This window comes from Ambystoma mexicanum, chromosome 7p (assembly GCF_040938575.1).
Source record: "Ambystoma mexicanum isolate Mex_15411 chromosome 7p, UKY_AmexF1_1, whole genome shotgun sequence".
Classification (NCBI taxonomy): domain Eukaryota; kingdom Metazoa; phylum Chordata; class Amphibia; order Caudata; family Ambystomatidae; genus Ambystoma; species Ambystoma mexicanum.
The window spans coordinates 375,756,670-375,783,066 of record NC_090939.1 but is presented as its reverse complement, the minus strand read 5'-3'; the positions used below and the strand labels follow the sequence as shown (position 1 = coordinate 375,783,066).

Here is a 26,397-nt window from a genome sequence, read left to right as displayed (position 1 = left end):
GCCCTAATACTAATGTGCTTTGTGGTTGACCATACGCGGGAGGAGGTGAAGAGGGAAGAAGTTGTTGGCGGGGGTTAAGAATTTGTTCTATCACGAAATCTTGGGTAGTGGTTGGTATAACGGGGTGAATTCATGTTATTTGTCACTGACAATCCCTGTATATTTCTCTATTAGTTTGTTGGTGTTTCTGCTGATCATGAATTAAAACGTTATCTGCCTATGACATATGTCTTCGAGCGAATTTCTGTTTGCGTTTGATTTTCTGTGTGGCTTCCTTGCGCCAATCGCGACTAACATCAAAGGCGGAGGGTCTAGCCTTATTCTGTAATAATAGAGATTCTAGATGCTGAATTATGGATGCATCAAAAGAGCCATCTCTGGCCATCACAAGCTAGACATAGCTTTAGTCTGTTTGTGCCATGAACTGTTGAATACTATCGCCCCCTAACCCATATTTGACATAGATTTCGTATGCCATGGAACCTTCTGGGGGTTCAGGCTGACCCAATTCTAAGTTGTTCGCATAGCGAACGCAACAAAGTCCGGACCAACATTTACGACGCTAACTGGGACCAGGCATCGACACAACCTCTCCCATTTTTCCTGGCAAAGAAGGTATTTGCAAATATCTTTGGTTTAACCCAACCAATCGATACTTACCTGCCAAACAGCTATACTTATTGACAAAGTTCTGTCTCGGTGGCCCTTGGCGAAATATTGTGTGCAGTTCGAAGGGCCCCAGACAGGAGATGGCGTCTATGGCGAGAAGACCGCTGATGGAGGCTAGTGTCAGCTGCAAGCAATCAAATCTGCATGATAGCAGGCGTCCCCGAAACCAAGCGGTCCAATCGCCTGGTTCCTATCCATTACATCTATGAATCGAGGAGCCCTCGTCCTCAATGGGGCCCCATGTTGGGTGCCATTTTGAGGCTTCTAAGCGCTATAATTGAAACAAAATGGAGCATCTGAGACTGAGTTTCAAAGTTGCAAGGCAAATTTGAATATGCGCATACAATACACTCGAGCGGACTTCTGGTTCAAGGTATTTCATGGAGAGTGGAGAAGTGAAGTACCGGAATGGTTCATTGTACTGCTTTTTATACAAACTGAGCTTGCATCAACATATTTCATTTGTTAGTCATTTTCAAAAGATAATAATGCGAATATGTTTAAACGTCATGCACAACAATTCAACCAATCTTTATCTAATTTCATGTGGGTAAAGCAAACTGTGTTTTCGGCAGATGTTCTTGCTATGTCAAGAGTCTTTACTTTGCTTATGCCTCAATTGTATACTTTGCCCACCAGTTCGCGGTCGGTGACTTACGTTTGAGGTCATTAAACATAAACTTGCCTGGCCTTTGTTGCAACAATGGTAATCCTATTTGAGCAAACTTTCAAAGAGACCTTCTATACATCTGATAAGAATGGAAAGGCTGAACTTTGATTCAGTGTGTAATTAACGTCTGCTTGGTGCGGTCAGCATTTACATAGTAATTAACCAAGAGAATATATCCATATTGAAACAACCTTTCTTCCTCCACTGAATGGGAGTATCTGCCTTTTAATCTTATTTAACCTAAGTTTATCAGCGAAGGCCAAGAGACTAAAACCTACTTTCTACACGGACTTAGTCTTTTCTTGTAATGTGTTCTTGCAAGGACTAAAGAAAAAGGCCACAAATATATTTCTATTTTGAGTCGTTTGGTGAAATTGACAAATGCAACCCCTTTTGAACATCGCAAGGAAAACCGGGTTTTGCTTCCGAAAATGCATTAATTTAGGGCTAACTAGCTTTGGTGGAACTTGTCTATAGCTTAATTTATACTGCTAATTTATGCCCCCACTGGCCCCCCCACCCCAAAACCCTCCCAAATATGTTTCAATCCTAAAGATTCAGTACTGGACCTTCTTCAGGGGGAATCCCATGTAAGGGGGCGTTGGATAAAAGAGAACTTATAATGTGCACGAGCACCATGATAATAACATTAGAACCTCTAGGGATATGTCTCTCAAGACTAAAAGGGTTAATCGCTCTTACATGCACAGGAGGAAAACTCTTGTTAATTACTGATGTAACTTGTTGGCGTGAAACCCCAATACCTGACACACAAAATTTCTAGATTGTACCTTACTGGATCACAAGACTTCTAATGGTTGTCCATCCCTGCCGTTGCATTGTGTGACGAGATAAAACTCATGCCCTGACACTAAAGCAATTGCTCATGGAAGCCTGCACAGACGAGGAGAAAGATTGCAGGGCTCCATTAAAAATGTATCAAACTGAGTTATCCTTTTGCTGTCTTCCTTCTTTAAGATCCAGGGTAAACACCCTTTTATAAATTAATCTGATAACCCTTACAATAAAAATGCAAGCAGACTTGTTAGATCCCCATAGGAGGCTGTAGTAATCCCTCTGCATTCCTGCATTTTCCCAGCTGGATGTCAGCCGCCAAGCAGGATCCAATCTGGAACAGCTTGTCAGTGTACAAAGAGTGCTGGATAAGAGGCGTTGTTAGGTGCCAGGAGGAGGGATTCCAAATTGAGCCGCAAGGGCATCTCTTGTACCCCGTTACTCCATTAACATGGTCGCTTAACGTGCAAGGGTTTGCTATGTCATGGCTTATGCATGGTAAGCGGTTGTAAGAGACTTTGTAACAATATAACTCTGACATTGAACGTGGAATCAGTTAACACAACTAGGTGTACTAAATCCTACCTTTTATTAAGTAAAACTGGTTGAGGACAGAGGAGACAACCTATACACTACCCCTTTAAGGATGCTAAATTGGGAGGGTGTCCCTTTTCCTGATTCGAGGTATGGACTCTGACAATTCACAAAACGACAGTGGGATCAAGAAGGGAGCAGACACCTACATGTTGGACCAGTTATTAAGATTATTACTCAAATTTGGGAATAACATGCTGTTTCTACGTCTTGTTCTTTGGAACCCATCTCTCCATTTCCATGCCACTCCCCCAGCCACCCCTCCACCCTCTTTGGTCTTGTGAGTTCACGGTAGTGGTTTCTGTAAAAGTCTTTTACTTAAAGGTGAGTCCAATGATATCTCCACTTCTTTATTAACGTCTTCGTCCCCTCTCCCCCACCCCTCCGTGCCGGGACTGGTCAGCTCTGTCGAAGAAACAAAGGGTTGGCCAAAAAGAAAACCCCTTTTCTGGGTCTTCAGTCAAAATGTGGGTTGGAGAAGGTTTCCAGTGAAGACCCAGAGTAATTGGCAGCCCATATGCTTAATAGTAGCTGCTATTCGCCTTCCTCCAACACTTGATGTTACCCTTTTGTTCTCATGGCACTTACGTTTAACTTCTCCTACCACCATTCTCTACAAATTAGCTACCTTTTCCATCTTTTTCTCGCTTCTCTAACCAGCTATCTCCACCACATCTGATAAAGTCTCTTCAAAAGCGAATGTTTTGTTCCATCTCTGCATAGTATTTTCAGTTAGTCCAATAAAACTATCAGAAACTTCATCTTGTGTGATTTTGAAACTGGACTAATGGTGTCAAACATTTCCTTGCAGCCATCTCTAAAATTCTACAGACAATCGCTATCTCTACAAACACCCACACTTGGCTTGTCAAATGGAGTGGTTTTATAGGCCCCACCTCTTGGACTGCCTACCTCTTAATCCATGACTTCTTTGTATCATTGTTTCCCTGTATTGGTTGGCTTGGCCCACATAGGTCTAAGACTCACCTGAGTGCATCGCAAGTGAATGCTGATCTAAGCAGCTGGCAAGTAATGGACTCTGATGATCTTTGGTTCTGCATGTGCAGGCTGCTTTATGTGCAGTGGGCTTCTAGAGCAAGTCTTATTCTCTGCAGGCGGTGCTTACTGACTGTCACTGTGTCCCACATTAGTTCAGCAGGAAAGGTATTTACTGTGAAAACCTTAATATTGTATTGATTATTATTTTGGTGAGATTGACTGGTACCGTGGATACATGTATGCTGTGAAATAGGACCCCAGGAAGGTGCTTTTATACTGGCTATGGGAAATCTGATTGTGTGACTCTTTCGAGAGACTGCTTGTGCAACCATCTCATGTGGTGAGCCGCTGCCCAAATATGATGGGGCATGATTTGAGGTAGCTAGAGGATCTTCTACACACTGGCCCCCGGGCCTAGCATCCCATGACTTGTGGCAGCCCCCGGATTCTACACTTGTGACATGATGGTCCCAGTGCTTGAACCTCTTATGCACAGAACGCTAACCAAGGCCGCATTGGACCAATGGAAACCGCATCCCATTGGCAAATACCTGGCACTGCTTGATAGCTTAAGTGCTTACCAAGCGATGCAGTGAACTTTATGGTTTCTGGGAGTACATTGCCTCTGAACCATGACGAGAGGGGGTGAGTTTTGGTTGCTTATAGTGTCCTCATATATTTTAAATGTTTGCAATGTTCTAGTAACATATTTTTATTTTCATCGGAGGCCTATAAAGGTTTTCCAAAAGGCCATGTTTAGATGGATATTATAACTTTCCAAAACCAGCCATTGGCGAGTCTCTAAAGCTATTGATATATAGCACTTGCTGCTCACATTGATTTTTCTCACTTAGATGCACTCCAATAGATAGCACCTTTTTCAGTTGATACATTTTGTACATATGTGATGGACCCAACCTGCTCGGAAATGTTTCATCATCACTGGTCCCAAAGAACTGCAATGTTTAATTCTGGCAAACGCTCTTTGCAAGAAAGCTCATTTGGATCACAAAAATGTGGACCTCATCATGAGTATGGAGATCCGAGAAATAAGGGTGTTGGCAGCAATGTACCGGAACCCTTTCCGGACCACTGTACTCTGAGAATGGCGGTAAGGGCACGGATCCCCCGGCAGGCCTGACCTGCCTGGAAATCAGGCCCCTACCGGCATGTCTCTCACTGAAGCCCGGAACCGTTGGCAAAAGTGCGTCAGTTTCCCCATACCCACAGGAATGGGGATTTACCGTTACGCCACCACTTGTGATATCCCGGTGCCACCGGGATATCAGGTGGCAGAATCAGTGTTACGGGGTTGGCAGCAACCCGCTGGCAGTATCCAGTGGTTTAAAGCCAACCTCGTTCTGAGGCAATATTTTTACTGACGTGTTTTCACATTCTATTTCTCTTCATTTCGGTGAGATATGGGCGTTAAAACAGTTTGCCTTTTAAGCTAGCACAACTATTTTTAATGCTATTGTTCAGTAGACAATGAGATTTGCCAGCTAGCTAAGCGTTAGCATCAGAAGTGTGCATCCTTCTGTGTAACAGGTTTGAATACTGGTAGTGCCAACTCAACCCTTTGATACATTGAATAACATTAGATTGTTTCATTATATTGTTTGTTATTATGGTTATTATTGCAGTGCTTGGGAGGAGCAATTTTATCATTTATATGTCTGATGTCAGTATTTTTCTTGTTATACTCCAAAGTTTCTTCTACAAATGAGACACTGGAACATTTCTTCATAATGTGTTAATGCATATACTTTTTATTGCGCTTTGCAAGAATTTGAAAAATGTTCTTATTTTTTCAGTCTTTATTTAATCTCTTGGAATTTCGGAGACTTGTATTGAATTTCAATCCTTCTGCAAGTGCACACGATTTACCTCGTAACCAAAAGGTAAGTGACCCTGCTGATTTCTAGTGCTTAATCTACATTTTAATTGCAGAATACATTTTGTTGTAATGATTGTTGATTACACACATGCTCACACCTGCATGCTTGCTCAGATACCCACATGCCCACCCACACCCCCACCCATTGGGAACACACACACGCGCATGGGCACGTACCCACGCCCCAAACACCCACGCCCCCACACACGCCCCCACACACCCCACACATACGCAGCACACTGAGTCTTCATACCGGCGTCTCATGTCGAAGGTGACGGAGTACTTGGGGTGGTCTGCGCCACCAGTGGATTTTCTGCAGGATGACCTGACAGATATCTTGGACCAAGGTCCACCAACTGACCCGGTACTGCCATTTCATATGGCCTTGCAAAGAAGGGTGGCGGCGGCGGCTTGGACTGCTCCGGGGAGTCTCCCGGCAGTAGGTAAGTCGTTGCTGAAAAAATACCGTCCAGCCAGTGGCGACCCCGGATACTTGTCCATGCACCCTACTCCGGAGAGTTTGGTGGTGCAGGCAGCTACAGCCCCAGCAAAACAGGCGTCGTACCCTACCATCCCTCCTGATAGGGACGACAAATGTTGTGACGGTTGGGCGAAGAAAGCTTCAGGGGGTATGGCTTTGAAAGCAGCCAACTCAGTGTGTGCCTTAACACGTTTCACTCACTCTGTGGAATTGTTTCTTTGGCGGCTGAACATATTCCTGAAGGGGAGGAACGGGATGGCTTTCTTGCCCTTGTATAAGATGGCACGGATGCCATGTGTGAATCCGTTCAATCGGGTCTGGACGTGGCAGACTGTGTCAGCCGGTCCATAGCGCCGAAACACCGTGATGCACAGATTTGCGTGGTTGCGGAAGTCTGGGTTTGCTCCTGATGTACAAGCCCGGCTTCTCAACATGCCCTTTGATGGTGAATCATCTATTTGTCAGCAAGGATGACGAGAGCCTTGCGAGGTTGCAGACCTCAAAGGCTGCAGCGAAGTCGTTGAGCGCTGCAGTCCGCCAACCTCTGCCTTTTCGTCCTAGGGGACAGCAATAGAGGGAAGGTTCCTTTCGATACTACTCTACCTTTGGTAGATCGAGGGGAGCTGCAAGTCAAAGGGGCCAACGTAGGAGTACCAGAGGTGGTAAACAGGGTACTCGAGGGGCCAAGGCCGCTCGAGCAGTTGCCTCTTTGCCCTCGGGCACTGCCGCAGCCGCTTCAGCTCAGTCATGCCATGTCCCATGGATCGCTGGTTGGGGGAAGGCTGGCGCAGCATCTTGTAGAATGGCGTGCCATTACTTCAGATGTGTGGGTTCTGGAGATCATAGCCCATGGCTACTGTCTTCCATTCCGGCAGAGGCCTCACGACAATCCACCAGGGAATCTCTCTTTGAAGAGTCCGGATCCGCTCCTTGCGCAGGAAATCAAATCCCTGCTGGAGAAAGGCGCCATAGAACTGGTGCCTGTAGCGGAGAGGAACAAGGGATGGTATTCCCTATATTTTTTGATCCCGAAAAAAGACAGGGGATTGAGACCCATTATGGACTTGCGTGGTTTGAACAAGCTCCTCAGGAAGGACAAATTCAAGGTGGTTACTCTTTCTCAAGTCCTCCAGGCCCTTCAACTTCAGGGCTGGTTGGTGTATCTCGACCTCAAGGACGCTTACTCATGTGCCGATTCATCCCAAGCACAAGAAGTACCTGAGGTTCGCGGTTGGCGACTCGCACTTTCAGTTTCGGGTCCTGCTGTTCGGAATGACCTCCGCCCGAGGGTCTTCACCAAGCTCATGGTGGTGGTGGTGGTGGCAGCGTATCTCAGGAAAGGGGGGATTCATGGCTACCCCTACCTGGAGGATTGGTTGATCAGGGCGCGTGCTCCCGAGAAAGTCCTGGATCATCTGTCAGTCACCTGCCACTCCCTTCACAGGCTGGGCTTCTCCCTCAACTTGAAGTCACACTTGACACCAACCCAGCGGCTCCAGTACATCGGAGCAGTGCTCGACACGTCCTTGGGGCTGTGTTTTCCTCCCCAGATGAGGGCTTCTCACATTCTGCAGACGGTGAACAAGTTTCAACATGCCCAGAGTCTCCCGGCATTCTCCTGGTGCCAGAGGCCAGGCTGCGGATGAGATCTCTGCAGTGGGCTCTCAAGATAGAGTGGTCAGTCCTCCGGCAGGATGTCTGATCCCGTTCAGGTGCCGCTATTGGTCACCCAGGATCTTCTGTGGTGGGCCGTCGAAGACAGTCTGATGAAGGGGGCTCTGTTTTGGCTACCCTGGCCGGAGGTAACGGGATGGGGAGCTCATGCCAACGAGTTGACAGCGGTCGTTGGTCTCCGTCGGAGTCCAGACTCTGTATCAATCTGTTGGAGCTGAGGGCCGTCAGGCTAGCTCTGAAGGCTTTTCTGCCGTCTGTGCGGGGGAAGAATGTCCTGATTCTGACGGTCAATACAGTGGCCATGCACTACTTCAACAAAAAGGGGGGGGGCAGGATCTCTCCCACTGTGCACAGAGGCGATGCAGCTCTGATTCTGGGCCATCCAGCAGGACATTTCCATCTCGGCAGTTCATCTGGCTGGAGATGAAAAAGAGGTGGCAGACGCTCTGAGCAGGCAGAGCACGGTCTCATGAGTGGGAGCTGGCTCAGGAGATTCTCCTGGAGATCTTTGCCCTTTGGGGGACTCCACAAGTGGATTTCTTCGCCACCAGTGTCAACCGGAAGTGCGAAAGATTCTGCTTGCGGGAATTTCCTCCAAGAGGAGCCTTAGGGGACGCGTTCGTAGTGGAGTGGTCCTTCACACTGCTGTATGAGTTTCCTCCAGGACCACTTCACACAGCTATGACTACAGGTGTAAGCAAACCAACCTTTGGTATAAGTCTGTATTACACAGTTTTGGTAGCGTGTTGAGCAGCTAGGCTTATCTCAAGAGGGGAAATGTGAGCAGTAGTGGTGTTATACAAAGAGTCACAGTTACAGGTATTCAAATAACTCTTGCACTCAAGGTTTCTTATATAAACCATTAATAATTTATCAATCAGTTATAAAACACTCATTAGAAGGAGGCAATCGTATAATAACACACAAATATACTTCAATACTGAGAGGAGTAAAAGGCAAAGGTTATCAGAACATGAAAGACTACAATTATTCTTAGACAGTGTGCAAATACTTTGAGTTCACCAGAAGAGTCATTTCAATTCAATAGGCTAGGCCAAAGTCAATGGGCTAAAATATTGGATAGGATAAAGCGGTTCTGGTAAGTAAACGGGAAAGTCTCTGCACAAGTTCTTAGACGTAGTCTGTAAAAAGAAGAATCGTATGTTGGGTCACAAGCTGATTAGGCCTGCAAGTTGCAAAAGTTTCAAGCACTTTCACCGTGAGAGGTAAGTTTTACAGTACCTTTCAATGAAGAAAAAGATGCAGCTGATGACTTCTGTTCCTGGCAGTTCCTGCAGATCTCACTGTTCCTGGACCTCAGTTGTGGGGACAAGAGGGAGGACATCGGGGGACTCCTGCACTGCACTGGGACTGGTCAAAAGCTTGCAACTGGCAAACTTCAATTTCAGTGTCTGTTTCTTGTTTCAGCTACCGCACTGGTAAGGCCGGTCCTGACTGTCAAGCTGGACTGTCCTTGCTTCTGAGGTCCCACACTCAGCTGATGGGATAGGGGGGGGGGGGTCAGGCTCAGTCGGTCCGACGTCGTGGGAGTCCAGAGGATCTTCCAAACACTTTTGGCCAGCTTACAAGTAACGCACACAATCTGGTGTCCCTCTCTCTGGCTCTATGGTTTCCTGCAGCACTCTGAGGAAATGCAACCAGCTCTGAGATGGGTGTCCAGGTGGCTTACTTGGGAGTTGATTGGACCTACCAACTCAAAAGGAGAAGTCGTCCTTAGCAGGGCTTCTCTGTCGATGCAAACTTGGCAATTCGGACCTGCAGCAGGGCTTTACCGGGCAAACCAACGGTCCAGGAGTTGCAGCAGCCGTCCTCTTCAAACTCTTCTTCGGTTCCTTCATTCCAGTAGTCGACTATGCCTTCCAAGTCAAGAGACTGCTTTTTTTCAGTTCTCTCCCATTCATTCCAGCCTAACTGCCACTCACCCAGCAGGGTGGCTGGCCTTGTCGGACAGTCAGCCAGCCAATCATCACAGAGTGCATTTGGGTCTCCTAGGAGATGTTTGTGCCCACCCTGACTCACATGTGTGAAATGAATAAAACAGACACTCCCTGGGCAGGGAATAAGGCACAAAAGAGCAGGCTGCGAGAGTTCAAGGAAAAGTTTATCTAGATCTCTGAGAGCGCTCTGACCACATCAAGGTTACAACACATTTATATAGTACATCTACATTTTTAACATATGATGCTACGTTGGACCGGGATTGGTCAGCCGTGGTGGTGACTTAGGTGTGGGCATCATCTCTTCCTCCGGGTTGGTCATTTGGTTGGCGGGAGGATTGACGTCAGACATTTGCGCTCTGGATGGGTGAAGGTCAGGTCGCTGTGACACACGGTGGTCACTATCTAAGCTAAGACAATACATTCTGAGTAATGCATGCACTAAATAACAGTTGATCAAAAGACTCAGGAGTGTATCATGTCGTTCTACAAATCACTGAAGAGTTTTATGTTATCTACACACTTGGGTTATACAGGTCACAGGTTTATGGGCCTTGACCACTATACTGTCATTGGACTATAGGGTTAGTCTCACAAGAATCTCAGGTATGTGGCACTTGTTAGTATTGGGCACGATATACTGAACAGGGGTCTAATGTTAGTTGGGGGGGTCTGTTGGGTGGGCTTCATAGCGAGGTTGGCAGTCTGGCACATCAAAGGGATGCCTTGCAAGGACACAGGGTTAGAATGGCAATAAGTTTCAACTGGCGAGGGTAGGTAAGAGAGCAAGGACACTTTGAAGATGGACGAGCTCTGCGCTTGGCTCATGTTGGTTCACATGCAGGACAGTGATCTCAGAGGAAAAGGGATGGGTTACATTTATTATTTGTTGCAAGCAGCTCTGGCCTCAGCGTGAGAATGGAGCTGCAGAGTTTTCCAGTTGGAGTGGGGACGAGGGTGGGGGCCATGTGCTCCGAGCTACAGCGGCGGGCAAAAGGGAGAGATGCGTTTTGTACTATCGCAGTGAGGCCTGGCTACCAAGTTGGAGTCGAAAGGGGGTATAAAAAATGGATGCCCTGTGTCCTGCCCTGTGTCCTGCTTGGTGGCCCCATCTATGCGAATATAACCAAAAGTTAGTATCGCATAAGGGCGAGGGGCGTACCCACCACTAGAGGCACTTGGTCCAAGTTTTGTGCTGAGAAGTGATGGTAGAGAGGGGCCCATTGGCCCCTCGCTCCCACACAGAGACTAAGCACAGGGAGTTTCAGGCACCTCCCTCACTTCCTGCCTACTCCAGACACTCTGGAGCTAGAGGTGGTCTTCACTCCTGAAACCCGCCAAAGGTGAATGAACGAAGAGACCAAACCTGGTTTGGCGTGCAGAGAAAAACTCTAGAAGGACCTTTCTACAAAGAAATGGCAAAAAAAGATCAGGACCTGTTTTAACAAAGAAGGCTTTGGCGCCATCTTCAAAAACCTGAGCCCAGCGATTTAATGTTGCTGGAGCTACGAATAGTTCGCAGTCGGGTAAAATCATGGTAGTTCGTTGTAAAACCACTGCCACCAGCCATTCTGAGGGGAAAGGGTAACATTTGAATGTTACATGAGTAACTAGACATGGGGGATACTAAGTAACCCCTCCAGCACTCTATTGTAAGATGGGAAATGTAAAGGGCTAAGTGAAGTCAATTTCACTCCGCTGTTCTGGGCAACAGTAGTTGATCCCAGAGAAGGTATTTAAACCTGTGGAAATCTGGAAAGACTTCCCTGTGTCACTGCACCGAGGGTGCTGTGTGACACAAAATAAAAAGATGATGCCTATGGAGTTAGACTCCATAACCAAAAAGAAATAAACACAGAAAACATATTGATTTGAGAAGTTCAAAGTCCCAAAGTTTAGCAAAAGAGCTGGAGGACTCTAAGGTGGGAGGAATTGGCACATTTATGAGAATTTTCCCTAACGGCAAGGACGCCTGCTTCACCCTTTATCGTAGAGGGCTAGCAATGAACTCAGATGATCTGGCCAGAGTTTCAAGACCTCCTTCCTTTGATCAATCGATACAGTTGGTTTTGCAAATTGATTGCAAATTGAAAACTCTTGAACGACCCGCTCTTTTGGTGCCATTGGAAACAACTACGGGTCCTTCCACAGTTTCACTGGAGCCTATGCAAATGGCTGCCACAAGGGGACCTTTGTCACAAATGGAAAGGATTTGCCATCAAACCAAGGGTCTATACATGTATTGAAGTTAGTCATAACCATTTATTCCGATTCTGTCCTTTTTGGCTCCTCGACGCAGCCAGGAAAACTACAGCACCTGTCTTTGAAAGGGACAGAGGTTTGGAAGACTGTTGTAAGTCCCGCAACATGTTTGGTTTCTACAATGCGTCCTACACAATCTCATAGGATGCCCTAACTGATCTTGAAGGGGACTCTGGTATTCTGACACTGATTTTTGTGAGGTTCTCGCCATGGTTGATTCTGGAGCCTGCAGGGTCTTTATGGATCATACTTGGGCCTTGCAAAATGGTATTCCTTGTATTATGAAGCGTTTGGCTCTCCCAGTAGAGGGAGTTGATGGCATGTCATTAGAAGGTGGTCCAATTAAGGACAACACAAGAGTTCTTCATATGGAGATAACTCAACACCACAAAGCTTTGGCCTTCGACATTATCAAAGCGGCACATTATCCAGTGATCCTAGGCATCCATTGGCTTACCCATCATAATCTCTATATAAATTGGACAGCCACAACGCTATTCCTCGGATCCGAACCGTGATCTAAGAGTTGTCATACCTCATCTATTCCACCCATGGCGGTTAAAAAAGGGTTAGAACAAGCGAAGGGTAGTTGCGAATCTGTAGTATGTACTATGCCAATGCAGTACTCTTGAGTACCCTGATGTATTCCAAAAAGATGAAAGCAAGACGCTTCCTTGTCACAGACTGGGAGATTTTAGCATTGAATTTTTACCAGACTCAATAACTGCATTTAGAAGGATGTGTATCCTGTCTCCATCTAGAAATCTAGCTTTAAACGCTTATCTTAAAGAAAACCTAGAAAATGGCTTGATACGAGAGTCCACTTCACCTGGAGGGGCATCTTTGTTCTTTATCGCCAAGTCAGACACTACTGAACTACGACCCTGTATAGACTAGAGGATGGAACCACATTACCTGCAAAGACAAGTACCTCTGCACCCTCATTCCTGACATCCTTGTGGCAGCCAGAGTTGTTGCTATTTTTACAAATCTAGATTTAAGGGGTGCTTACCATCTGGCCAGAATCAAGACGGGGGATGAGTGGAAAACAGCCTTTAGGACACTTTCTGGGCCTTTTGAATACTGTTATGCCCTTTGGCCTTTCCAACACATCTGCAGTATTCCAACGATGTATGGATCATTTGTTTTCTGACTTACTGCAACATTCAGTTATAGTTTATCTGGATGATATTCTAATCTATTCCCGGAATCCAGAAGAACATCTCCAATGTTTGGAAGAGGTTCTAGGTCGTTAACAATAAAATTCCCCACAAGGTAAACCTAAAAAAAAAATGTTTCGCCCTCCCTCGTGCACTAGCTAGGTTACATACTGTCACATCATGGTATAGCCATGGGCCCTAGGACGATGCAAGTCATTTTGGAACGGAAAGCTCCACATAACTTGAAGGAAATCCAACAATTCATGTGGCTGGGTAATTTGTACCACAGATTAATTCTGACTTTCCCCCAAGAATTCTTACCCTTAACTGCATTGTTGAAAAAAGGACATTGATTTGACGGATTTTCACATCTGCTGAAAATGCCTTTACTGCTCTCAAGGACAGCTTTATTTCTGCTCCTGTCTTGCTACAGCCTGGTACCCCAAAGTCGTTCATCCTGGAGACAAATGCCTAATATAAGGCGGTAGGTGTAGTTCTTCAACAACCACAAGGTAACAATGTGGAACGTCCAGTCTTTTCTCAAACCCAGTCAGATTCTGAGCACAACTGCTCAGTCTTGGTAAAGTAACTGCTTGCTATTAAATTGGCCTGTATTGAGTGGTGCCATCTGTTGTTGGGGGTCTCCTGATGTTATCGAGATCAGGACAGTCCACTGTTATCTCCAAATGCTTCAGTCATTTGAGTGCTGGAACAGAAGACGAGCCCATTGGGCTAATTTTCTCTCTGAATATCTGTTCTTCCTAACTTTCCTTCTGGCTCCAAAAGTCTGGTGGCAGACGCCTTATCCTGATGGGGCCAAGATCATGATAAAATACTGCCTCAAAGTGAAAAGATGCTACCAAATTACACTTTTATTCTATCAAATCCACAATGCAGCAAATTCGCTCTGAACTTCTCAAAATTCCATGGACTCATTATTTTTGTGGCAAATTGTCTCTCAAATACAAGACTTATTACTGTTCAAAGACACTAGTCTATACATTCCTTATTTACCTTTCCGGACATATCTCCTTGCCCTGTTTCATGATACACGAGTCGAAGGACATTGGGGTATTAAAACCACTCATAAATCCTTATTATGGCAGTTCTGGTGGCCAAGTTGCTACAAGGTTTATTAATTCCTGAGTCTTTGTGCCCAGATGAAGATTCCTAGACAGCAGCCCACTGGTAAGCTGTTGCAACCTGCAGTACCTTCCAGGCCCTTGCAGATAATATCCACTGACTTTATAGTAGACCTTCCCCCATCGGAAGGGAAGATGGCAAAAATGGTAACAATAGATACTTTCACTATGATGGCTCACCTTACACCTTTGGACAAAATTCCTTCAGCTCCGAAGATGAGTAAACCTTTTCTTAAGGAGGTGTTCCATTTACATGGCTTACCTGAACTAATTATTTCTGACAGGGGTTGTCAGCATACATGAAAAGAAATTATCCTCAGGATACCATCCACAAATAATGGCCAAACTGAACGGGTTAATCGAACCCTAGACCAGCATCTTAGCTGTTTTGTTACTGCTACGCACGATGACTAGTTTGCCCTGTTGCCTCCGGCAGAATATTCATATAACAACTAGTTTCATTCTGCAATGGGGATGAGCCCTTTCTATTGCGCCTCTGGTTTTCATCCCGTTTAGATCCCTGGTAGCCTCCCTTTGGGTTCCTATGTTCCATCATTAGACCACCTTCTTTCTCAACATCAGAATACATCGACAAGCTAACCAAAACTTTCTCAAGGCGAGAGAAGACACTAAAAGATATGCTGATAGCAAACGAAAGAAAGATGTGCTATGCAAGATCGAGAAGTCTGGTTGTCTGCTCGCAGTTTGCCTTCCCATTGAACACCTGGAAAATGTTCACCCAAATAATGAAAAAAGATTAACGGTCTGGTTGTTTTTCAATGGCATTTACCCTCCACCTGGAATCATATTCATCCTGTTTTTCACAGCTCAACAAACAACTAAAATATGAAGTCCAACAGCTTTGTGGTTCTAGATACTACAGAGGTCGCCTTCAATATCTCGTTGATTGTAAGGGTTACGCTACTTGTGAAAGAACCTGGAAAGACGCCTTGCATGTGCTTGCACCCATTCTATTGTAGTGATTTCATCTGTCATCCTTGCAAGCCCAGTCCTTCTCAGCCTGGAAGGGGGCATGATGTCCGGTTGCGTCCACTCCAGTCTCTGGTTCTGATGGCGGCATCTGTCACCCACCAATATGGCGGCCGCGTTACGCTGTGTTGTTCATTCCAACACGGGCGTCGTTATGCACCATGCATATAGAAAGGTCACTGTCAAAATGAAGCACTCTTCAATTGACGAGCACCACAAAGCAGTGCGGCACCAGTAAACCTTGCACCCGACTTCTTTCTGTTGCACTGATGCTCTGTGCCTTTGCCATATTCCTTTGTCTGCTGCTTCTCGCCTTGCTTGGTTCCTATTTCCCTGACTTCCCTCTGCCTTGCTTCTTCCTCCTTCCCTGTATTCCTTTCACTTGCTTTCTGAGCCTTGTCCTGTTCTGTTGTGGATTTGTTGAAGAACACCACCCTTTCCCTACGGAGCCATTTTAAACACCATAGGGATTTATTCCCTTCTTTGGGTTTTCCCCTGCTTTGGATTTGTCCTTAGGGCCTGCGTGCTCTCTCCCCCTGTATCTCTACAGGCGGCTGCCTGAAAGGACAGACCATTTCGCTACCCTGAAAGAACTAGACAAGTGACCCAAGTAAGGTGCAAATCTGATATTGGTTCCTAGTCGAGCTGGTTAGTCGTGTTATAACCTCTGGGTAGGGTCGATGAGTGACGCCCCTGTGGTTTGAGTCCAGGGTTGTTGACTGTTTCTTTGAAGCAGTGATCCTGATGCTCCTGTGCGTGGTTCAATGAAGTGGCTGTTAGAGGTTGAGCCGAGCCATTTGTGTACTGCTGGTTCGCGTCGCAAGTGACACTCCAGCAGTTTGAGTTGGGGGTCCTGCCATAAGCAATTAAATTGAGCAGGCGGCTTGCTCTGCGCAGTGCAATACGGCTTCACACTGGTTCAAGAGGTGAGCATGTTGTTTCACATAGTTTTGTTGAATGCCAAAGGCAGCACTTGCGGGGTCCTGTGGTTCGAGATGCAGGTGAATCCAGTTTGAAAGCAGTTCGGAAGGGTTTGATGCAATGAAAACAAGGGTCCTGGTTGTCATCACTCTCAAGATGCTCTGAGTCCCAATCCATGGGGTCAAAGATACGTTTAGTTCTTGTTCTGTGGCTCCCTAACACGGGGGAGAGGTGACACACAATTGTAGGGGCCCCTCAACACAGTGGAGCCGTGGGAGCCATTGTAGCTGGCAGAGAGGCAGGTCTTGCCCCAACAGCATTTCACCTGACCTTTGCTACCATGCCTGTTCTCTGGTAAAAGCTTCCTAAAATTATTATAGACTTTAGACATTCGCAGTCTAATTCAAGGCTCCTTTCTGAGCTTGCCAGCGTTCACATAAAGCAAAACAACCTTTATATTTACTACTTTTAGGAATAATGTTACCATTACTTTATTTCCAATACCACTGCGCCCCACCCAATTAGTCTTGATACTTCCCATGAAATATGCTAAAATTCAATTGTAAATACTGTTATTTTCATTACAATAATCTTTTCACTTAGGAGACCTTCAAAAGGGAAACTGGCCCATTACTGTGTAGATGAAGGACAGTTTAGAATATTTACTAACGTTTCTCATCCTTGGCTGGCAACTTTGAACCAGTCTATCTACAGTCTCAACCTCTTCATATTGGGTTGGGAGAGGCATAGTCATTGGAGCAGAGTAGCTAAAGAAAATCTGCTTAAAGGAAGCCAATTTACACCTAAAGCAATAGCACACATATATTCTCGGTCCCCCCATTAACCCCCCTTGAACACACAGCTCCAACACCAGAGAAACCGTAAGCTAGGGAGACCTGACATCCCCAGCCCCTGCAGGCCCTTCTTTCTCTTTGGTGTTTGCCAGTATCTGGGGAAATAGCTAGGGAGACCTGACATCTCCAGCCCCTTCTTTCTCTTTGGTGTTTGCCAGTATCTGGGGAAATAGCCAGAAAAGGCTGGCTGACTGGTCCCAGTTCGTAATCCTGTAAAGGTTGCTGGACCCACCCCCCCGCATCAGAAGTGTCGTCTGCAACGGACTATTCCCAGTTACATTCGCCACACCTCCCATGTGAAAGAGGAAGAAGAAAAAAATAACAGACCACTCCTGCTTCACTCACTCCCAACTACTGCATCTTGAAGGCTATTCGGGAGTCTACAGAATAAACACAAAAAACATATTACATTGAGGTGGAACCTCTATTGCAAATCCACCCCTTAGTGTTCCCATGAATTCCCCTACACCTGACAACAGTGTCTTGTGACCATTTTCCCTAAAAAGGCCCAACCTGTGCAGGTCACACAGTATGCCCTGCTCTGACTCTCTTCCCAGATGGTGCACCAAACAATCCTTTTTTTTTTCCAGTGTTGCAACTCTGTTGACCTGTATCTGTACCCCTAAACTGTACATGCCAATCAGCTGCTAGTTGGGCCGAAATGGAGTCTGGAGTACGTTGTGATGAGATAGTTACTTGTTCATACATGCATGCTTGTGTACTGTTTTTCAGTTGCTCGTTCTCTCTGGAACAGCTGGCCTTAACTGCCATGGGTTCCCCCCCCATTGCCAAGGCCTTTTTTGGTGATTTTGGTAGATCGCCATACAATGCCTTCTAATGTTTTCTTTCCTTAACCCCTTAAGTGCCAAGGACGAGGTATCTCGTCCTTGGCAACAGGGAGGTAATCCCAAGGACGAGATACCTCGCCTTTGGCACTTAAGGGGTTAATAGAAAACACTGCCTTTGTCATCGTTTGGTGGGATGAGTGTTCTGATCTATCCCCTAGGATGAAGGTCTGTGTTGTGGAGTGGTTTCACCTGGTATGACTCCCCTGACAAATGGCATCTGATTTAAATGGAAGGGAGTAATGCATGAAGGATTATGTGGGAGATTCCATGTATACCACCTTTGGGTAGCGCACCACATCGCCTGTGGGCACCACCTGGTCCCAGGGCCCTTGCCTTTCTAAAGTTCCTCTGTTGTGGCTTTGTCGCAATTACAAGCTATCTTTTGGGAGTGTTTGTTATTCACAGCACAATTGAAAAATCCAACAATTAAGTGAAGCTTTCGATATATAAAAAAATACATCAGAACTGTGACACTGCTGAAAATAAAATAAAATACTGGCACATGTGTCTTCAGACAAATGACATAACCAACTTCACAGCAACCAGCATTGTACTTTAAACTTAATGTGCGCTGACAGAATGTGAACCAGTGTAATCTGATTGGCTTCACCATATAAAACAACGTTGACCCGCCATATTGATTTAAATTCTGTGAAGTTTAAAAAAATGGTTACGTTAAGAGGTTTTGGAAACTATAAAGATTGAACTAGGACAGTAAATATAAAATACATCAGGTTTTCGTTTTTTTCATTAAACCCAAATTACTGGTGGCGGGTGCTCTCCTCCTCTTAACCTCCATAAGCTTTGCGTCAATCTTCAAATTGAGGGATGACATCATGGTGCTTCAGTGTTCCTCAAACATAATGCATTGCCAATTGACCAAAATGTCCATTGAGAATTATGTGAACAGTAGAAGTTAATGAGCAATGTTTGGTGACAAACATATTAAGCCCTTATTTTGTTTACCAGACTAAGCATAGATGGAAGAGGAAATAGGTGCACACTTGGAGGGTGGAGGACCAGGACCACTGATGACGTTTAATGTTCACAACACTACTCAAAGTATGGGGGATTGGTCTTTAAACACACCTCCTACATGCTGTGATTTATGTTTGCACTTGAGCTTGGACAGGCTTTGGGTTTCCCGGAAGAAGTTTAATTTCCCATAATTATTGCTTTGCACACTCCTACCTAGTTTTGTATGTCTGTATTCCCAGGTGGTTGTTGTGGTGTCTGTTAAGTGGGCATTCCTTTTGTAGTATGAGCAACAGAACCCGTTACATACTGTTACATACTGTCATTAATTGGTCAATTAACTTGTCATTGGAATTAAACACTCTGTTATTCTTTTTGCATGTAGGAGCATAGGAATTTGCCTTTTATGCGTGAACTGAGATACCTATTTTCACTTCTCGTTGGTTCAAAAAGAAAATATGTGGATCCATCTCGAGCTGTGGATATACTTAAAGATGCTTTCAAATCCAATGATTCGCAGCAGGTAAGAGCAGATATCTTCTGGTTTGTGGATCTTTTACTCTGTTTTTTTAGCCCCTTATATGATTAGAACTGATGCTTCTCCAGCATGGGATCTTGCATGGATTCACATGCTCATGAATATTCCCGAACAGGCTGGGAATCCTCTGTAATATTAAAGCTCAAAACTGCTTGTAGCTTATGCAGCCTATTGCCATCACTTTGGCTCATACTGCCCAAGCCAGTGGCATTCGTCCTCTTCAGCTCCACCCCCAGTGACCAACTTCAGATTTTGACTGCACGTTTTCGTGTTGGTAGTCCTTGGATTTTGCTCCTAAAATCTCGATTTGTTCTATTTTTGTGAAATGTCTTCGTTTACATCACCGGTCACATGGGACCTCCGTCGGCGGGGACCCATTGCCGGTTACGATCCATTCTATTGTCAGATCTTTTTTTTGTGTAAGGCCTTCTCCTTGCACTTGGGCGATCGCCACGTGGCATTGCGGACATCCGCCAAAAGATTATCTTCGGTGCCTGTTCCAGGTGCAACCTGAAGAACCTCTGTGTGGATGATTGGATTGATAAATTTCGCTACTTCTTGCACACGGACCACAATGGGGACAACTGTTGCCTCTGCAAGTCCTTCTCCTCCAAAACCTGACAGGATCATCGCATAAGGTTGGTGACTTGGCTAGAGGAGAGTGCAAAGGCCTCTGACATGGCCTTGGTGCAAAGTCATGCCTCAGGCTTGGTCAGCAGATCCATTTAATGTACTCCCTCTACTAAGAGGTTGAGATCTTTTGAGGACGCCTCCCTGGGGAAGAGACCTAAAAAGAACAAGAAGTCCCATGCTCTGACTTTATTTCGGTCGACAGCTCCCAGGGCTACATCTACGATAGCATGGTCAACTGCCATGAATCCAGCGACTCATCGTCAGAAAAGTGATGCACATCAATGACCTCTATGCCGACAAGTCATGCACCATCGACAGGGCTAGCACCGTCAACAAGCAGTCATTCCAAAGGTCACGTTCATCAAGTCTCTGTTAGAGTAAATGACCAAGTCATTGCTACCGGTCCATTGCCCAAACTCTTTGTCCACCACCTCGTCGCCTGCTCATCGGTCTACTGTCTCATTGATGGCTCGGACTACATTGACTATTCTGTCCACGGCTGCGTCGACAACTATGATAACCGTCCACAGGGTTACTCTACCTCCACGGCCGCCCTCATCGGCCCATCTTCAGCTCTGTCGACACCACAGGATCCGGTCGCTGCCTCTTTCCCCAGGGGTGCGAGTGGACAAGGAGATGCTGCCAGTTCTCTCCATTCTCCCAAGGCACAACCACTGTTCACCCTGTTGTGGGTGGGTTATCCCGGAGCGTTACTTCCTGCTCAACTACCACTACATGCAGGCACTCACTCAGACGATGAGCCTCCAGGGTGTTTCGCTTCTGATCTGGAAGAAGTTCAGTATTCTCCTAAACTAGACATCATCGCTCTCTGCGGTGTGAACAACCAGAGGGTGTTTCACAGCCTAGACCCCGGGGATCCCTTACTCAGGTGGCCAGGGCACGGCCATCGCCTTTGGATGGGTGTACAAGTGCGGGAAGATCACTTGGGTGAGGGGTACTCAGGGAATGGGGGAGGAACGCCTGATGGCGAGAAATGGTATCCCCATTTCCAAACACCCCTGTCCCATCCTATTTTATAGAATGTTCCAACTTCCCACTACCACACCCCCTTTTCCTACACAAACACTGAGCAGAGGAAGAGGTCTGAGACTGAAAGGAGTACCACCCATGCAATACATTGGACATGTCCCACTAAGATCAGGCAGGGTCTGGCACTTTATCTTAATTACATACACCTGGTACCTATTGGCTTTCCGCACAGGGTTAAAAGATACAACAGTGAGACACACTCAGCAAGGCGATGCACGAGAAGGAGCAGTTCTTCCAGGGCGGCGATAGGCAGAGGGACGGAGAAACCTTGGACACCCTGGCTAAAGATTGTTGCCTCTGGAGGTCCTTGAAGGTTGTGCCAGGAAGCCCCGCTCTAGAGACCAGCCACCCTTAAGGGTGAACATCAGAGTTGGGGAGGTGCAGCGGCAGTTGTGGTATCAGCCTTGATTTCAGGATCAAAGCTGCGAAAGACGAAAATGAATGAACACAGCCGGTGAGTTGATTAAAGCAATGAAAGTCCGGTCTGTGTTAAATGAAACTTGATGGCAATAGTATCCGACGAATGAAGGTTGCTCGTGTCCCAATAAGACGCGAGAGAAAGCAATGCATTGTAAAGAGCTGTAAATTAAAGCTACAAAGTAACAAAGTGGTCCGGTGAAAGAAGATTGCCCAATCGAAAGTCTCTGTGAAATGTCTGATGCTGTAGAAGCGGTGGGAAGAGAAAGCAATTGAGATGCAAGATTTGAACTGTTAGGTTTGATGCCGGCAGAGGGGAAACCTGGATGTGAGAAATATCTTTGAACTCTGAAATAAGTACTGTGCTCGAAACTACATTTACCAAGACGCCTTGGTATAGGAGAGAAAAAGTGACGATTGAGGAAAGGAGGTCGAAGTGGTCATGTCGAGGTAAGAGCAAAAGCCTTGCAGTTTCGAAAGTCTTAGACAGCGGAAGGAAAGTGAAAGGAGGCTTAAGCCTGACTGAGGGAAGCCTATGAAGGTGTGATTGATGCTTGGGGAAGGGCACCTCACTAATTGGGATTGAAAGGTTTGAGCCCGGTGGAGGGGAACCTATACTGAATTGTGGTAACCAGAAGGAAACAAACTTTTGTTGAACTGTTATACAAGCTAAAAGGTGACATGGGCTGGAGTGAGAGAAAGCCGAGAGATCTAGCAGACAAATTAGTGACTTTTCGTGGAAGGCCAAGTGGGCCCTGGTCCATGAAACAAACTGCATACTTGTGTCCGATCCCAGAGTGTCACAAGGTCTAAGTGTGCCACCTTACCCTGTGCTAAAAAACGTGGGGAAGGGTGCTTACTCGCCCATACTGACGTTTATTTTGAACACCAATTTTCCTTTTTGCCTTACCTATTCCCTTTACAGATTTATTGTATTAGAAAGAGGGCAGGTATTAGGTTTATTAGTATAGGCCATTTTATTTTGACTATGGACTGACTAGGACTGTATTTTCTTTTTGTTTGATGTTCGTGAGTACTCCCATCTTAGTTATAGGGAGTTAACTTGAAGTCAAACTTGGGTGTATTATGCAATTGTAACTTGCTAGCCCAGTGACTGTTCTATTCCGCTGTACTTGCTTACTCCTCCGTCAGCCTCCTCTCTTCTGTTTCTCCTTTCTATTCTAACTGCTGATCTATCAACTATCCTTTCTCACTAAGTCTGGTAAGAAGTTTAAAAAGGATATCTTGGCCTTCAGCCCTGGTCTCTCTGTTGCCGATACCTATACCATGCCTCTTCCAGACAGACCCTCACCGACATCCTCTTTGTTGTTCCTTTTCCGGATCTATGAACCCCCCCCATATGATCTGTGCTCTGTCCTGTCTCCTCATCTCCCATCAATGGGGGTACTCGTTGGGAAGTCCTCATGGCTTCTTTCGACTCCTCCAGAGTCATCCTTTGTCTACCTAAATGGCACTGTCATGGTCCAAGGTCCTCGGGCCAATCTTCTCCTCTTCGATAGGCGGTTCCTTCACCTCATCAACTTCCGGCTGTCCCTTCCTCTCATTCCTTGGCTACCTTGCCCACTCTTCACTCCTCCTCTGCCACACCTAAGGCTACCTCCACACCTCCGCAGGGTGTACCTCTAATTTGTACCCCTCCCTGGAAGGTCTTTAAGGCCGACAACCTTCTTCATTTTGCCATTCTCAACTATTGCTCTGCTGTCAAACACTCCTCTGACATCTGCCACCTCCTTGAAGAATGGGACCTTGATGTCCTTGGTCTTACGGAGACATGGTTTACGGCCAGCTCTGTCACAACCTTTGACACTCTCCTCCCTGAAGGCTACAAGATCCTCTTCGCAACCTGATCCACTCGGCCTGGAGGGGTTGTAGCCCTGATCTTTCCTGAGTGGATTCCTGCCATTATCATTCCCACTCAGATTTGCACCTCTTTCGAATGCCTTGTCTGCAGGCTCTCCCTATCTCCAAGCCACTCTTACTGTTGCTACTCTCTACCGGCCCCTGATATGATATGATATGGCATTTGTAACGCGCCTATACACAAGTGTTTCTCTTCCTCCCTCCTGGCCACAACCACTCAACTCCTCCTTGGTGACTTCAACATCCTCCTCGATTCTCCCTGTCCCTCATCTCTGCTCTTTCGGGACCTTTGTGATTCCCTCTCCCTCTCTATCCTCCCCTCTGGCCCGACGCACTCTGCAGGACACACACTTGATGTCTTGATCTCCACTGGCCTCCCCCTCTCTATCCCTCTGAGCACTCCTCTCTCCTGGAGTGACCACTGTCTTCTCTCCTCTCAGCTCTCACTCTCTTCCCCCAAAGCCAAGCTCACCCCAAAACTGCCACCTACCTTCTCGGACATCCGACCTATGAAGCGTGTGTCAGTTGAGGCTTTCACTGCAACCTTCTCTCCCCTCCCCCCTCCTCCTCTGGCTGACTCACACTCGGACACAACCCTGTCCCTTCTCTTCTATTTCTGATACTCTTGATGCTCTTGCCCCTGTCATCAGGATCCGCTTGAAGTCCAAAGCCAAGTGCAATTCCTGGTATGACTCTGACCTAGCTACATCCAAACGTAAGTGTAGGGCAGCTGAGAGCAAATGGAGAGCTTCTTGTTCATCCTTTGACAAACTAGCCTGCCGCCTGTTCCAAAGGCAATACCGACTCTCTGTCCGCACCAAGAAGAGTCCACATTCAAGCCTGTCTCTCTGCGGCATCTAACAACTCGGCCAAACTCTTTAAAGTCTGTAAGGAGCTGGCCAACCCTGCTGCAGTCTCTTCCCCTCCTCTTGCCTCCCAGGCTCTCTGCAATTCCCTTGCCTCTTACTTTATCTCAAAAACCCAGGACATCCTGTCCACCCTCTTCTCCCTTCCCCCTCCTATTCCCTCTGTCTATGCTTGCTGACCCCCCATTAACCACTCCCCCACCCTCCTTCTCTTCCTTGCCTCTTTTCTCCCCTGATGACATCGCTAGACAAGTCCGATCTATGAAAACCTCGTCAAAACAGGTGCATCCCTGTTCCTCTAAAACCATCAAGGACCACATTGACACCCTCGCTCCAGCCTTTGCTGATTTTTGCAGCCATTCCTTTGTCTCAGGATCTTTTCCCTCCCATCTGAAGCACTCCCTTGTGCATCCTCTTTTCAAGAAACCCACAGCTGATCCTTCCTGTCTGGCTAAATATCGCCCAATCTCCATTACTCTCTTTCTGGGCAAACTCCTGGAAATGCTGGCCATCTCTCAGCTTAACCTTCATTCTGACACTGTTGGCTGTTTCCATGACCACCAGTCTGGTTTCAGAGCAACGAGCAGTACAGAAACTGCTCTCCTGAACATCTGTGAAGATCTTCTCTCCAACCTAGTTGCTAACACTCCCTCTGTCCTCATCCTACTCGATCTCTCTTCTGCCTTCGACACGGTCAACCATACCACCCTGCTTAACCATCTCTGTGATAACCTGGCTATCACTGATCAGGCTCTGGCCTGGCTGACATCTTTCCTCTCTGATCGACCTTCCCAGGTCCAACTGGGGTCCTTCATATCATCTATCTTCCTCGCAACCTGTGGTGTTCCCCAGGGGTCTAACCTCTCGCCCTGGCTTTTCAACCAATACCTGGCAACTCTCGCCAACTGCATTGCCATTTTCTGCTCAAATTTCCAGTGCTACGCTGACACTCGACTCATTTTCAGGCTTCCCTCGGCCACCTCCTCTCCCTCGCTCATCTCTGATTGCCTAACTGCCATTCAAGATTGGTGTGCCGTCAATAGTCTTTGTCTGAATGCCAGCAAGACTGAGATCCTCCTCATTGGCACACCTTCACCATCCTTTCCCCTCACTTTCTGGCCGGCCTCTCTTGGCCCTCCTCCTACCCCCACCTACCAGGCTAAGAACCGCGGGGTCATCTTTGACTCCACACTTTCCTTCTCCGCCCACATGTCTGAGGTCACAAAAAAGGGAAACTTCCTACTGCACCTCCTCAGAGGTACTCTGCCTTTTCTCTCCTTCCCCTAGATGCTCACCGTCTCCCAAGCTCTGGTTCTCTCTAGGTTGGACTATTGTAACAGCCTCTTTCTTAATCTACAAGCCTCTACTCTCCGTCCTCTGCAACTAATCCAGAACAGGACTGCAAGACATGTCCTTGGCCTCAAGCCCTGGGATCATATCCCTCCAGCTCTGAAATTTCTCCATTGGCTCCCAGTGGATGCAAGGATTAAATTCAAAACCCTCTGCATTGTCCACAAGGCTTTCTGGTGCCTGGGTCCAAAATACCTTCAGCTATCTCTCCGCAAATACCTCCCCTCTCAAGTTCTTCGCTCCTCTTCCTCTAACTTCCTCAAGGTCAGTTGTTTTTTAAAGAAATGATCTGGTGGTAGAGCTCTGTCTTCAGCTGTGGTATCCCTCTAAAAATTAAGGAGAACCACCTCTGGTTCCGGAAGGACCTCAAGACCTTCCTCTTTGCTTCTGCCTTTGCTCCCCCTCTCCCATGCTGATCTGCTCTCTCTTGGCACTGTGCACCTGGCCACCCTCTGTTCCCCTGGGCCCAGGTACCTGCTCACCCTGCCACCCGCCTGCACTGCCTCCTGGCCACCCCTTCCACTTGGGGACTGCATCTGTACCCATACAGTTCCCTCCCACCCCATTTTCTTCATTTTCTGCACCTATCATACTTACCCAGTTTTGTTGCCAGTAACACAACACTTGCCACTTGCTGGCTGCACTGCCACTGTTTACTGCCTCCATCATTTATTTGTATTTATTATTTCTTTTCTCTTTTGCTCTGCACTTTCCACTCTCCCCCTTCCATGCACTTTTCCCCTTTCCCATGCACTTGCACATTCTCAATGTCA

At 46.6% G+C, this 26,397-nt stretch overlaps 1 protein-coding gene across 2 annotated transcripts in view; it reads left to right on the top strand.

Moving 5' to 3' along the window:
• The window catches only part of USP25 (ubiquitin specific peptidase 25), a 1,331,637-nt gene that overhangs the window by 585,741 nt on the left and 719,499 nt on the right, over positions 1-26,397 (top strand). For both annotated transcript variants that reach the window (XM_069636412.1, XM_069636413.1), the window contains exons 6-7: positions 5,542-5,628; positions 19,275-19,412. In XM_069636412.1, the coding sequence (XP_069492513.1) occupies positions 5,542-5,628; positions 19,275-19,412 (225 nt within the window). The remainder of the gene's footprint in view (positions 1-5,541; positions 5,629-19,274; positions 19,413-26,397) is intronic.